This window comes from Ursus americanus, chromosome 7 (genome assembly GCF_024610735.1).
Source record: "Ursus americanus isolate L20-20 chromosome 7, mUrsAme1.1.p, whole genome shotgun sequence".
NCBI lineage: Eukaryota > Metazoa > Chordata > Mammalia > Carnivora > Ursidae > Ursus > Ursus americanus.
The window spans coordinates 67975446-67989814 of NC_142133.1; the positions used below are offsets into that span (position 1 = coordinate 67975446).

The following is a 14369-nucleotide window of genomic DNA, read 5'->3' on the forward strand; positions in this document are numbered from 1 at the left end:
AAATAGCATTATGTGGCTAGTGGCTTACCACATTGTATAGCATGGATCTTGACATAGTTTTCCATGTGAATTTTAACTTTCTACATTTCAAGGAAACCGTGCTTTGAGACTTAAGCCTAACGTCGTTTTTTCTTGGTCTGTGTGGAACAGGCTTGGACAGTTTTGTTTGTTTGGTTTTTTTTTCCTTAGATAATATTTAAAGTCATGAGATTGTAAGATTGAGATTATCAATCCTCTGTCCTAAGGAACAGTTAGTAAGGTAAAAGGAAAAGTATCAGAGTGGATTCTGGAAGCCAAGTGAAGAAAGTGTATCAATGAAGAGGTTGTGACTAACTTTGTTGTATGTTCCTCATTTAAGTAAGATGAGAAAATTGGCCATTGTTTTTAGCATTATGTAGGTTATCAGTTAACCTAGATGGGAGCAAGTTGACATAGAGGTGAGTGCAAAAAAAGCCTGACTGGAGTATGGTTAGTTTAAGAGAGAACAGGAGGAGAGGAAGTGGAGACAGAGAATGAAAGTAAGTTTTTCAAAGAGTTTTGTTGCAAAAGGAAGCAAAGAATTGAGGTGATAGATGTTGAGGGAATTAGAGGCAAGAGAAAGTGTGTTATTTTTAAGCTGGGACAAATAGCCAATAGAGAAGGAAATTTTGGTGATGAAATCGAGAAAGAATTACCCAGTATGTCCTTAATAGGCAAGAAGGGCCATAGTATTACTATATGGGTGGCGAGAATGACTTTAGATAGGAATTGGATAGTTTGTGATACTAGGGAGAAGACAGAATATTATGGGTACAAATGCCTACAGGTGGACAGATTTAGTGTGGAGTGTCTCTGGAACTTTTCCTCTAACTGCTTTAGTTTTCTCAGTGAATTAAGAAGCAAGGTCTGAATGAGAAGCTGGGTGTGAAGACAGAGAAACTGAACTAGTCTGTTAGGAGATAGACCTAATGAATGACCTAGGGAAGGATTAAAGACAGTGATAAGGATCTGTTTGGGACATTAATTTAAAGTGATACCAGTCAGTGTCTCATATTTGTCCTGTAGTTTGGGCAGTGGAATATCATGACTCCTGCTGTTTGACCAAATAAAAGTTAAAAAAAAAAAAAAAGTAAAAGCAAGCCTTGATTCTTCCAAATTTTAGTAATTTAGTTAACTCTTTATTAGCATGAAATAGCACATACCTTCTTGAGGCAGTGATGCTTTTTAATTTCTTTTGTTTCCTTTATTATCATCAACACTTAAGATTATTGTTATGTGTGTATTTATGAATCCTGAAAAATGGGGAGCTTGAATTTGCCTCTGACTCTTAATAGTAGAGGAAACTACTTTCTTTTAGGGGAAGCAGTATAATTTACTATTCTGTATGCCATATAGAGTAAAGTGCGTAGTGAAGTATTTCTGATTTAAGCAATTTCTTTTTCTATTTCTTGTTTTTACGATAAAGAAGGGAGACTCTGATTGATTACGTAGACAAAGAGCAAGGCACTGAACATCTTAGAGACCTGCCAATAATTTTGACCTTAACTAATTAATTTCATTCCTGTAAACCTTGACTTATTTTGTAAAATGACAGGATAAGAACAGATCTTTTTTGAGGTGTCTTCCAGCCAGAATTTTTTTTCAGTGTGTTTCTAATTCTGTAAGGGTCTTCTACAAGTGGTGCCCGTGCTGCTAATGAGGTCAAATAGATTCTTAATGTCATCTTCTAGAGAATATAAGCTCTCGGATTTTTTTTTTTTTTTTACCTAGATTTTACTTTTTTAGTATCTATTCAGGCAGATACTTCAAGTTGGAAGAAAATAAGTGTCACATCATTGCTTTATTTTTGGTAGCTGAACACCTAACTTACAACTTGGAATTAGAACAATAGCTGTTGTTACAGATTTTATCAACTTTTTGAGCAACGTTTATCTTGATGACTTTGAAGTTCTTTTTGTTTTGGTCCTGGACCCCGAATTCTTCATCAAGCTACTAAGATTATCATCTTGGTTATAATTTACTTTTTCATATTTTTTTTTTAAGATTTATTTATTTTAGAGATAGTGCAAGCGAGTGCACATGAGCAGGGATAGGGGTAGGAGGAAGAAGGAGAGAGAGAAAGAATCCTCAAGCAGACTCCCTGTTGAGTGTGGAGCCCCTTGTGAGGCTTGATCCCAGGACCTGGAGATGACTTGAGCCAAAATCAAGAGCTGGCTGCTCAACTGACTGAGCCACCCAGGCTCCCCTCTTTTTCATAATCTTAAAAGCTCAAGTAGCAGATTTAAGGGTATGAGTGCATTCAAGTTTTACAAAGTGTTTTTTCCTTGAAAGAAGGCAAAATTGAAAATAAAAGTCTGATAGAACTCTTCATGATGGTAATATCAGCTGATTATGGATTCTTACTACTTCAGTTTCTTTTTGACTGGAAGAAGAAGAAATTTCATTTAATTGGAAACCAAGATGTTAAAATTTTGATTGTGATATACAATCAGATACAAGGTAGAGGATGCTATTTTGAAAAAAAAAATCAAGGTAGAATTGCTCAAACATTTGATTTTTTAAAATGAATTAAATTAATATTTACTGAAATATTGCCTTGTTATTTATTAAATGCCAAGGCATCTACTAACTTACGAGGTAATAATGTGCGTTATACTTGTATAATTGAAAACCGTTTCAACTTAAAACTATTTTCAAGTTTTAAATTACTTGTTTAGCTCATTGTCAGTTATAATAACTCATGCATATGATAGAACCAAAAGTTTTATGAAATCTAAATCTAGAGTTTGTTTAAAAGTTAGCACTAATTGGGGTGCCTGACCGGCTCAGTCGGTAGAGCATGCAACTCTTGATCTCAGGGTCGTGAGTTCAAGCCTCGTGTTAGGTGAAGAGCCTACTTAAAAAAAAAAAAAAAGTTAGCACTGAGTAATGTATGGAATTGTTGAATCATTATGTTATACATTTCAAACTATTATAGCACTATATGTTAATTATATTTTAATAAAAAAGGTTATGAATATTATAACACATTAAAGTTTCTTGTTCATATGTATTTAGATGGTAAAAATGATCTGATGTGGTAGAACAGTGAAACTTAGTTTTGAATCTAGTCCTACATCAGTCAAGATTAGTCATGTAGTCTTATGTTCCACTAGTCAATTCCTTTACCTCTCAAGATTAAATATCTTAGTTTGTGAAACAGACACACGATATCTCCAGCATATTACTGCATTGTTATTGTGGAAATCAGAGTTGATGTGGATGCTATGGTGTTTAAATTTCTTTTAAAATAAACAGTTGTTTTTCTGGGGTATGATGAGTACATAAATTTGTTCCAGTTAATACATTTGAGAGGTTGTTGGTATTTTACTTATTTGTACTTTTTTTCTTAGGCAAGAAAACACATTTTACAAATCCATACCAGAGACTGGAATCCAAAATTGTCAGATGCTTTTTTAGGTGAATTGGCTGAAAAATGTGTTGGTGAGTGCTGTTATTTGAATTCTTTGATTGTTATTGTTTGTTCTGCTCAGCCTCCCCTATGTTTGGAATGTGAATGAATATAGTTATGTCTCTGTGCAATAGATGGCTGGCTCTGCCTTTAAATGTAAGAATTATTTTGAATGTTTCATTTGAAATTTGAACACTTCTAAATTACAATTTTAGCTGCCATTAGGTGTTTGATTATTAACAAAGCTAGTAGTAATATTCCTTTCATTGAGTGCTGGATTTCCATAATATTACTGCCGTGTGTCCTTTTAGGAATTGTTCCCTCAGAAATTCTACTAAGAAAAATAAGCTTAACCTTGAGAGATGAAGGTCCATGTTGAAGGCAGGACTGTAGTCTTTTACTTTGCAGATTACCTGATGGGCTCATCTTCATGCCTGTGGTCTAGAAAGAAGTTGAGTGAGAGGAGTCTTCAAAGAAAATACTTACTGGCATCTGGTAGTATTTCCCCAAATATAAAACTTTCCAATTTAATGTTAAATTATTCACAGAGTGGAAGATCCTCCCCACAGAGTGAATGAATACTACTGTCCTAAAAGGATGTACTGAGAGTATTTTATATGCATACATGATCCTATATAGGTGATGGAATTCAAGGGTTTGGCTCTAACTAGGTTGAAATAAAAATGAATACAGTATGAAGCAACTGAGTATACACAAAATGGTATTTCTCCTTCATTCTTTTCTATCTTTTGTCTGTTTTCCTCTTACTCTCTCACAAATAAAAATTAAGAAATCTTTTTCCATGAACTTTTTAAGCATTATGAAAAAATCCCCAAAATAAGTTCACTACCAATCAACAGTCTACTTGGGAAAACTTTAAAGTTACCAAAACCAGAAAGAACAACTTAGTTAAAAAAATCATTGGGATCCACCATCAGATATTAAAACTTAAATAGAACATTAGTCCATTCAGTTAGCTACATCCGAATTATCCTCTTCATCCACAGGGACCTCCATCTCCGAAGCAACATCCCTCAGCTTTTGAACCACAAAGACCTCGACATCTTCTGGTGAGGAGAAAACGTAAATCTCTCCAGCACTACTCCAGTTTAAGCTTTGCCTGGTATAAGAGAGCATGCGCCAAACCCATTTCATGTTAATTTGGCTTGACCTTTGCAAAGCCTTGTGCTGCTTAATGGGAGAGGGTGGTATTTGGTACAAAATCCAATCTTTTCCCTTTTTGAAATTTGACCCCTTTTATTTCCTACTTTTATGATATTATTTTATTAGTGTACCGATCAGACTGGGAAATCTTTGTAGATTTTTCTGTGATTCTGTCACAGAATGATCCTTAACTGAAATAAGCAGAAGTCTTCAGATAACTTTGGAAATTCCCTAAGCGATAGGTATCTTAAAATTACTTGCTATAACCCTCTATCTACCATCTGAAATGTTACACTCTAATTCTTTATCCTAAATAAGAATCTTAGTTTCTTTTTTCATTTCCAAAGGCCACAACTTCTCATTATTCCAAGTGATTTATTTTGGCTTTTAGTCAGTTTCTTAAGTTCAAACATATTAAAGACATAATTTCTTATAGGACTAAAAAACTTCTCTTGCCTTTGGGGGTAGTGGTGGTGGTGTTTTAGAATCTGCTTGTATCTATACCATTTTCTTCCTGAAGAGTGACATAAGAAGCCAGTTTCAGATTAAAACAAAAAGTCAAATGCAGGTCTTCAAACAGGAATGAAATAGTAATACATTTTAAATTCATTATGAACTTACCACTTTCTGTATCCCAAACATGTTTTAACATGTATGAATTCAGTGAAATTTATGCCTAAGAAAAAAAATATGTAGTCTTGATGAAAAACTGCAGACAGCTGACCTGTTAGGGGTTATGGATTTGGTAACTTTTACCTTGAAATAAATTCCCAAGTACATGGAGGGGTTTGGATGCTTAATAGGGGTGATTTTTAAAAGTAGTCCTTACATAATTTTGGTGTCTAGATCACATGCACAAATAGTAGGAGCTTAAGGTTCTCTATTCATTTTCACTAAGAGGGCCAAAACAATCGAAGTGTATCAATGAGGCATCTATCTTGTGGGCCTTCATTATGTTTGATGTTTTACTTAAACAGTAACTATAAAATTTTGGTATTACACTTGTTTATGACCTTTTTGTATTTTCAGTTTTTCCGACAAATTTCCATTTCAGTGGTGGTATTTAAGAATGCTTTTTCTTGGGGTGCCTTGCTGGCTCAGTCAGTAGAGCATGTGACTCTTGATCTCAGGGTTGTAAGTTCAAGCCCCACATTGGGCGTAATATAATGTATTATTTGTTTCAGGGGTACAGGTCTGTGATTTATCAGTCTTACACAACACCTAGCACTCATCACAAACACATACCTCCCTAGTGTCCATCACTCAACCACCCCATCCCTGACCCCTTTCCCTCCGGCAACCCTCAGTTTGTTTCCCGAGATTAAGAATCTCTTATGGTTTGTTTCCCTCTCTGGTTTCGCCTTGTTTCATTTTTTCAAAAGAATGCTTCTCTCTGGTATCTAGATATTTGTGTTCATCAGAGTATTCGAATTGTAATGGTAGAATAAATATGATGATGGAATTCTTATGAAAGGGATGCTGACATTTTCTTTAACATCAACTTTTAACTTTCAAAAGGCTGTAATATATTTTCCATATATTTAGAATGATCATATTATCTATATTTATTTTTCTAAATCAGGACCCTTTGGAGAGTGAAAAAATATGCTTTTAATTTTGACAAGACAAGAGGCTCAAACCAGGACATGTGATCTTAAATATAATCTCTTTAGCCGTGGTTATCATGTAGTTTTAATTATGTTTTAGAGTCTAGTAATCCAGTAGTGCTCAGTTTTTTGTTTTGTATATCAGAATCACTTGTAAAACTTTCTCAAAATACACATTTATGATATTAAATCACCGGAGATTCTGATTCACTAAGTTTGTTGGGAATCTATTTTTGTTTCAGTTTCATTGTTTATTCAGATCAGTGGTCAAGATTGAAAACTACAGATATAAACCAGTAATTCTCATTCATAGGCAAATGTAATGAAGATAAATCCTCTCTTTTATAATCTATTGATTATGGTAATCCAAGTGAAGATTTATTTCTTTAAATGGGACCTATTGTTACACTTTTAAATTATCTTTAGTAGATTAAGCGAAAATGAACAGTACATTGCTATTATGTATGTTACTAACATGTAGAACATAAATGTTATGGGTATTATTTATTACATAAAATACCTTTTAGTGGCTTTTTTTCTGTTTTGCATTGTTTCTGAGCTTTCTTTTTAGCCTCTTAAAAAAGAAATTTAGGCTTTTGCTCTTAGAAATAGGATCATATGGTATGTTCATCAACTGTGTTGTATATGCTTTCAAAGAAGAAAAAGAAATGTAGTTGTTTATATTGTTTGAAGATGGTAGTTTATTTTTTACTTCCTCTGAAGTGGATTATTTCACTAACTGTTTATAACTGAGCTGGTATTTTACGGTTATTTTGTTGAGCTAATATAACTAGGATATGTACAGCATAGGAAAAGATACTTTTTTCCAGGTTTATTCATTGAGAAATGGTATATAAAATGAAAGACTAATGGTAAATTTGGTTATTCTGAGAATTATTTGGGAGATTGCGGTCATGGGACTGTGTTAGTGCTTCATCTGCTTATGGTTTTCTGAATTAGATTTTCACAGGTTATACTAAATTTTCCCTTAACTCTGAATAAATATTTCTTTAAGAATGTAATATTTTTCTGTTTTTTCATAGTTTTCATTGAAATTTTTATTCACAGTAAGTTGGCCATTTAATAAAAAAAGAATTTAGATTTCTTCAAAAAAAAAATGAAAAGCCTAATGAATATAATTCTTCCACTTTTTAATGGTAGTATATGGTAACCTCACAATTGTACATCCCCAAGCTATAACCTTGGAGTTACTCCGTTCTTTTTTCATTCATTCTTTCATTCAGGACATATTTATTGGATATCTACTGAATGCCACGCCAGGCATTATTTTTAGTATATGAGATATGTTAGTGAACAAAACTGATGAATACCCATACCCTCACAAAGCTCACATTCTAGTTGGGGTGATAAAGATGGCCAAATGCAAGTTTAATTGCTGACATAAAAAATTGCTGGTTTGCGTTTTCTTCCTTTTTGTGGTTGAGACCTAACAGTTTGTGTGTTTTTGTATGCATTTGTTGCTTAAATGAGTGAAATGACTTAACAGTGGGAGCTTGATCTATTAACTACATAATCAGTTAAGTATGGATAATGGATAATACCCTGTGTTGGTATAGCCCTTAGAACTAGATTATCAGTTATTTTAAGCTAAATGCATATATTAAAAGGACGTTAATGTGGAAAATTAATGGATTCTTATTCCCTTTACTATCTTTGATATTATCAGAGTTGGTGACAACTTTAAAGTATAATTTTTGGGGTAATTAGATACAAACTTGCTGTGGTTTGCACCCAAAGTTGGTAGGAGAATAGCTCTGTTCTTGAAATTTCTGCATATATTCCACTTTGTGCTACTCCCTTATATGTGTTTGGTAATTAGTAGTATTAGAAAAGTTTATAGGTAAGTGTAATGTCATGAGGACTATACTAATTATTGGGAATATTGATGAAGGGTTCGGATGAAATTTATTGTTAAAAAAACCTTTCCTGAAGAAAGTTGTACATTATAATCAGTGATTTTGGCACAAAATAGATGGTTTGTTTTGATATCATTAGTTCATGTTTTGTTAATTAAAATACTCAAAACACTTTTAGTCTTACTGAGTAAATAATTTTATTAGGTGACTTAAGTGGTCAGTTTTTGCTGATAAAATTGCACATAATTATTGATTTAGTATTAATTATTTCCTCAGATAAAGATGTATATATTTGCAAACCTAGTTGGTACTGGGAGAATGAACTTACCTTTGTTATTCTTTTCCCTTTTGTGCATTAGGCTATTGTGGAGCTGATATCAAGGCCCTGTGCACTGAAGCTGCCCTGATTGCCCTGAGGAGGCGTTACCCCCAGATCTACGCTAGCAGTCATAAACTGCAGCTAGATGTTTCCTCAATAGTGCTCAATGCCCAAGATTTTTACCATGCAATGCAGAATATTGTGCCTGCTTCCCAGCGTGCTGTCATGTCTTCGGGACATGCACTATCCCCCATCATAAAACCGCTGCTGGAAAGGAGCTTCAACAACATCCTAGCAGTCTTGCAAAAAGTGTTTCCTCATGCTGAAATTAGCCAGAGTGACAAGAAAGAAGGTACTACAAAGTACTTTTTCATATTGTTAAAATGAAACAAGTATAGGCATAAATAAATTCTGAGTTTCCTTATAAGGTTACTTGTGTGATATTATTTTATATTTGCCATGAATATAGGAAATGTATCTGTTTCACCACTAGGTTGTATTCCAGGTCTGGTATATTGCCTGGCATATGGTAGTTGCCTAGTGAATGTTTGTCAAAAGAAAGAATGAACGTTAGTTCTATTTGTTACCTCTTGGGACATTCTCAGTATCTTAATGTGGATGTGTTACTATCTTTAGAAAAGTTGACTATAGTAACAATGGCTTACATTTATTTTATTATAAAGCCCTTAAATAAATTGTCACTTATTAATCCTCATAACAGTCCAGTAGGGCAGGTACTTTTATACTGTAAAGGAGGAGACTGGGAGACTTAGGAAGTATTCACTTATTTGGGTCATTCAGTAAGTTCTAGGGCTTAATCAGACCCAGGGCACCTGACTCTATAGCCTGCTCTCTTAACTGTGTTGCTTATAATGTCCTTCTGGGTTCAACTCATCAAATATATTTTGTTGGTACTGGTAGGGCACTCTGCAGTGTGCTGTATTAATGGAGTGTAAATCATTAGTAAGGGAGTAAATCAGAACCTGGTTGTATAAGGTCTTGAATTCTAGCTTCAAGATTGGACCTTAGATAAAAATGGAACACTGCCTTTAAAAAGTCATCCATTGAGGGCGCCTGGGTGGGCTGAGGTCATGATCCTGGAGTCCCAGGATCCACTCCCGCATCAGGCTTCCTGCTCAGCAGGGAGTCTGTTTCTCCTTCTGACTCTCCTCCCTCTCATTATTTCTCTCTCAAATAAATAAATAAAATCTTAAAAAAAAAAAAAAAGTCATCCATTTACAGGCAAACTAGGTTTATATGCTAACCAAAGTAAGGTCTGTGAACTTTGAAGAGAAAGTAATGAGTTTTAATTATCTTAATTTTCCCAGTTCCTAATAGCTTATTTGGCATGTAGTCTGCACCAGAAAATTGTTCAATTAATTATACTAACATTAAAAATATTATATATAGTAAAAATCATAAACATTCAGTGCATTTTGCTGTCTTTATAAATTATATTTTTTGGAACCTATATCACATGGATTACTTGATCTCCTAAGTTTGTCAAATAGGGAAATAAATATTTTATTATGATTGAGCCAGGTACTCTGCCATGAATTGTACATTTCTTATCTCTGATTTTCATAAATGAGGATATGTATCTTTTCCCCAAATTTAAAAAAAAATTTTTGTCATGTTTAGAAAATCATAAAAATCATATCTTCCCATTTGAGAGATTATGATAGTTCATTTTTTCATTTTTTATTTTTTTAATTTCGGTTAATTAACATATAGTGTATTATTAGTTTTAGAGGCAGAGTTCAGTGATTCATCAGTCTTGTATAATACCCAGTGCTTATTACATCATGTGGCCTCCTTAACGTCCATCATCCAGTTACCCCATTTCCCTGCCCCTCTCCCCTCTAGTATCCCTCAGTTTGTTTCCTATGATTAAGAGTCTCTTATGGTTTGTCTCCCTCTCTGATTTTGTCTTGTTTTATTTTTCCCTCCCTTTGCCTATGATCCTCTGTTTGTTTATTAAATTCCAAATATGAGTGAGATCATATGATAATGGTCTTTCTCTGATTCACATATTTCACTTAGGATAATATCCTCTAGTTCTGTCCACGTCGTTGCAAATCATTCCGTCCACATCATTTTATTTGATGGCTGAGGAGTAGTCCATTGTATACATGTACCACATCTTTATCCATTCATCTGCCAATGGACATATGATATAGTTCCTTTATTTTCATTTGAGAATTTTTTATGGCATTATTATCTGTTTTATAAATTTTTAAAATAAGTATAAAGTATGCTTTAGTTCCAGTTCTTCATGTACCAGTGGAGAAGAGAAACCAAATTATGATTATTTGATTTATTTGATTATTAATTGATTATTAATAATTACTTTTAATTTATTTAGTTATATTATTCTGGTTTGTTTTGGTCTTAATATTCTTCTTAGACTGGTATATGAAATTATCACTCAAAAGGTATTCAATTATTTTTCAGGTTAACTTTCATAATTTATTTATACTAAATATTTAACTTATAAAATCCATTGTTGAAATCTATATCTGCCACACAGTTTAGTACCTCTTTGTAGAAATCATCCCCTTCCCCCCCTTTTTTGGGGGAGGGAAGAGTATGATTTCTATCAGTGTTAATTCTCTCTCATTTCTCTACACTGTAGCATTGCTTTTTATTGAGCGAATGGACACTTTTGTTAGGTATATGTGAAGCACAGTTACTAGTACTTCAGGTTGTAGTCCAGGTAAAGTATTGAGTGTTGCACTCTGAATAGAGTTTATAGTTCCAGTTTGTCCATTGAGGAGTAACAGATAGCAGACTCATATAGGGACTAATGTTTCTTGAATGAGTTCATATTTAAGATTGGTTTTGTTTCCACAGAATTCCTGACTCCCTTAACCAGATATGTAGATGTGTGTGTATGTGTGTGCCATGTTAAAAAATAAGTCAGTTTGTTCCTAATTGTTGTTTTTATAAGAGTTGGCCATAACTCTAGCACCCTAGTAGCTAAGCAAGATATTATATATGAAATGCACTGGTTTTGGTCAAATTAACTTAGAAATTTTTAGTAAGCATATGGGTGTCATTTCTTTTCCAGACTTTTTATAGTTATCCAACGAAGTCTTCCAAATCACATCTCTTAGTATTTAGGTAGTCTGTAAAGGTGAAAGAATTCCATTAGTTCCATTTACAAATTATTAAAAAAACCTGCAGTTTGTCAGTTTGCCTAGTTGAGCTGTATTATTTGATAGGTAACTTATTAATGTCACATGATTTTTAAACCAATTTTCCTTAGCTTGGTGGGGCATTAATATTAAAGGACTTTATAAGCCTCATAATCTGTGATTTTTTTTTTTGAACAGATGTAGAAACTCTGATTTTAGATGATAGTGAAGATGAGAATGCTTTATCAATTTTTGAGACCAGTTGTCACTCAGGATCACCAAAGAAACAGTCGTCAGCTGCTGCTGTACATAAACCCTACCTTCATTTTACAATGTAAGTAACATACCAATTTTTAAAAAATGTAGTGATTTTTACTATTTTATGGTTAGAATTATGGTATATTTTTACTTACAGTTGTAACTTCGAGGTGTTTTTTTATGCTTTTTGGACACAATTCTGGGAAACTTACTGTGTGTGCTTTTTTGTGTGGTAATAAATGGATTTATTGGTCAACTAAAGTTTATTTTTTTCTAAACTGTGACTTTTTTTAAAAGGAGATTTATTTATTTATTTAATTTTAAAGATTTTATTTATTAGAGAGAGAGAGACCACAAGTGGTGGTGGGGGGGAAGGGCACAGGGAGAGGGAGAAGCAGACTTCCTGCTGAGCAGGGAGCCAGCCAGTGGGGCTCTATTCCAGGACCCTGAGATCTTGACCTGAGCTGAGGGTAGATGTTTAACTGACTGAGCCACCCAGGTGCCTCTCTCTTTTTTTTTTTTTTTTAAAACCAGGGTGGAAAGAAGGGTTGTCTTTTAGAAAGTCAGCTCATGTCCCCAATTTTAATGCCTTTTATTTTGAACTAAAATGGTTAGAAATGAAATATATATCGTTATCTGGAATATTTTAATTTGTAACAAGTGTCAAATGATAGGGATTCTAAGAGTACTAAAAAGATTCTGAATTAGAAATTTCTCAGTAAACAGATAAACAGATAACTTTTTGATTCTCCAAAACCTCATTAGTTTACTCTTCCCTGATGTAGATTTTATGGTTTTTCTATTTACATTTACCTTTATCTGCGTTAAAGCAGCTATTGTTATGCACTTTTTATTGGGTAAACAACTTTAGTGCTAACGTAATTTTAAATTAAGAGACCAAATAGTTTTCAAATACTAGCAGCTTCATCACTGGCGTTTACGTAATAAGCCTGGTAGTTGTAGGACCATACTGCTCTGTCAGGTAGGTCTGATAACACTTTTATTAGAAAAGGCTGGATTGATTATATGTACTTTTAAGTAATTTTTTTTAGAGATATTTGAACAAATTTAAGTCTTCAACTTTAAGTTTCTCCCATGTGGATTTTGGTGAAATGTTAATTTGATTATTTGCACTGATAACTCTTTCTTATTTTTTAAAATGAGACTAAGTTACTTTCATTTACTTTTTTTTTCTTTTGTTCTTTAACAGCAGGTTCTTCTATTAGAAACTTTTCTTCTATTCCAGATCTTTTCTTTTATGCCTTCAGGGACGTTTTCTTAGACTTTTTCAGTAATTTCACAAAACTATTTTATTGATGGCTAAGGGAAAACCAAATAATCATTTTTTTTCTGACTCTCAACTGGCTACCCTGTGTGCACGTGTGTGATTTGTTTAGTTATTTGGATTTGAAATATATAATAGGAGCTAAGAAACTCTCATCAAAAGACTTCCAATTTTATGAGCCAGCTCTGTTGTCAGTAAAGTGATACAGAAATAGAGTTTGATTTAGAAAACTTCATGTGCAGTTTTGAGGCTTTTTATTAAGAACATTCTCTGTTATTTAATGTGTATCACTGGTATGGCTTGTTTTGTTTGGTTTAACCTTTTTGAATGAATTGGTTTAATTTTAGCTTCTTTTATGTAAAATTTCTAGTTTATGATGTGATTTTTATTTAATAGGGAGACAGCTATATCCTAGGAGTAAGCTTTTTTTGTTTTAGATGTTTTGGTAAATTCCAATTATTTCTTTATTTACCTACCCATTCTCCCAATTTTTATGTGTTTATGCCTGGCAATGTACTAGGTGCTGAAAACATAAGCATGAGTAAGATGATGTAAAGTAGTTCTTACTCTGGAGAAGTTCTTTTTATTGAGGGTGACAGACATTGTGATATGGCTGAAGTGCTGTGATAGCAGAACTAGAAGCTTTCATTGGAAATCAAGGAAGGCTTGACAGAAGAAATGGTGATGTTTGCTGACCTTCTGGGTATGAAGGGTCAGAGTTAACATCTGATAGTGCTCATTACAAACTAGACATGTGGTAGGTATATAAACCTTGAGGCTTTATATGTAGCAATACATATAGACCTCTCATCAGTCATACAGCATTTGTGGTATGGTCATTTTATAGATGAGGAAACTGAACCACAATGAAAAATAAGAAAATTGCCCATGATTAAGGTCTTAGCAGGTAGCAGAGTTAGGCTCTGTGCTTTTTGTTTCCTAGGATCCTATTTTTTTTTTTCTATTATACTATGTGATTTCCAAATTGATTTCTGAACTTAATAGATAGCGAATTGTATTGTTTTTTTAGGTAGGTTGGACAGTAGGAATTTTCATACTTTCCAAGAAGCATACACTTTAGAATAGAGGCCTTTAATAAGGGCTATACGTGGGTTTTGTTTGTTTTTTGTTGTTGTTGGTTTGGTTTGGCTTTGTGTTTGAACCAAGTGTTAGCATGTTCCAGGTCAATACAGAAAAAGTGCTCAATAGGTAGAAAGCATGACTTTAATACTGGTCTCCGGTAACACTAGCTTGGGCATTGTTGGTGGGTTTCTGTTTCTGGGAATAGTTTC

The 14369-nt window shown here is 33.5% G+C and overlaps 1 protein-coding gene across 4 annotated transcripts in view; it reads left to right on the forward strand.

The window, feature by feature from the left end:
* ATAD2B (ATPase family AAA domain containing 2B) overlaps positions 1-14369 on the forward strand; it is a 149918-nt gene that overhangs the window by 71248 nt on the left and 64301 nt on the right. For all 4 annotated transcript variants that reach the window (XM_087863837.1, XM_087863839.1, XM_087863838.1 and 1 more), the window contains 3 exons: positions 3372-3462; positions 8438-8749; positions 11733-11868. In XM_087863837.1, the coding sequence (XP_087719963.1) occupies positions 3372-3462; positions 8438-8749; positions 11733-11868 (539 nt within the window). The remainder of the gene's footprint in view (positions 1-3371; positions 3463-8437; positions 8750-11732; positions 11869-14369) is intronic.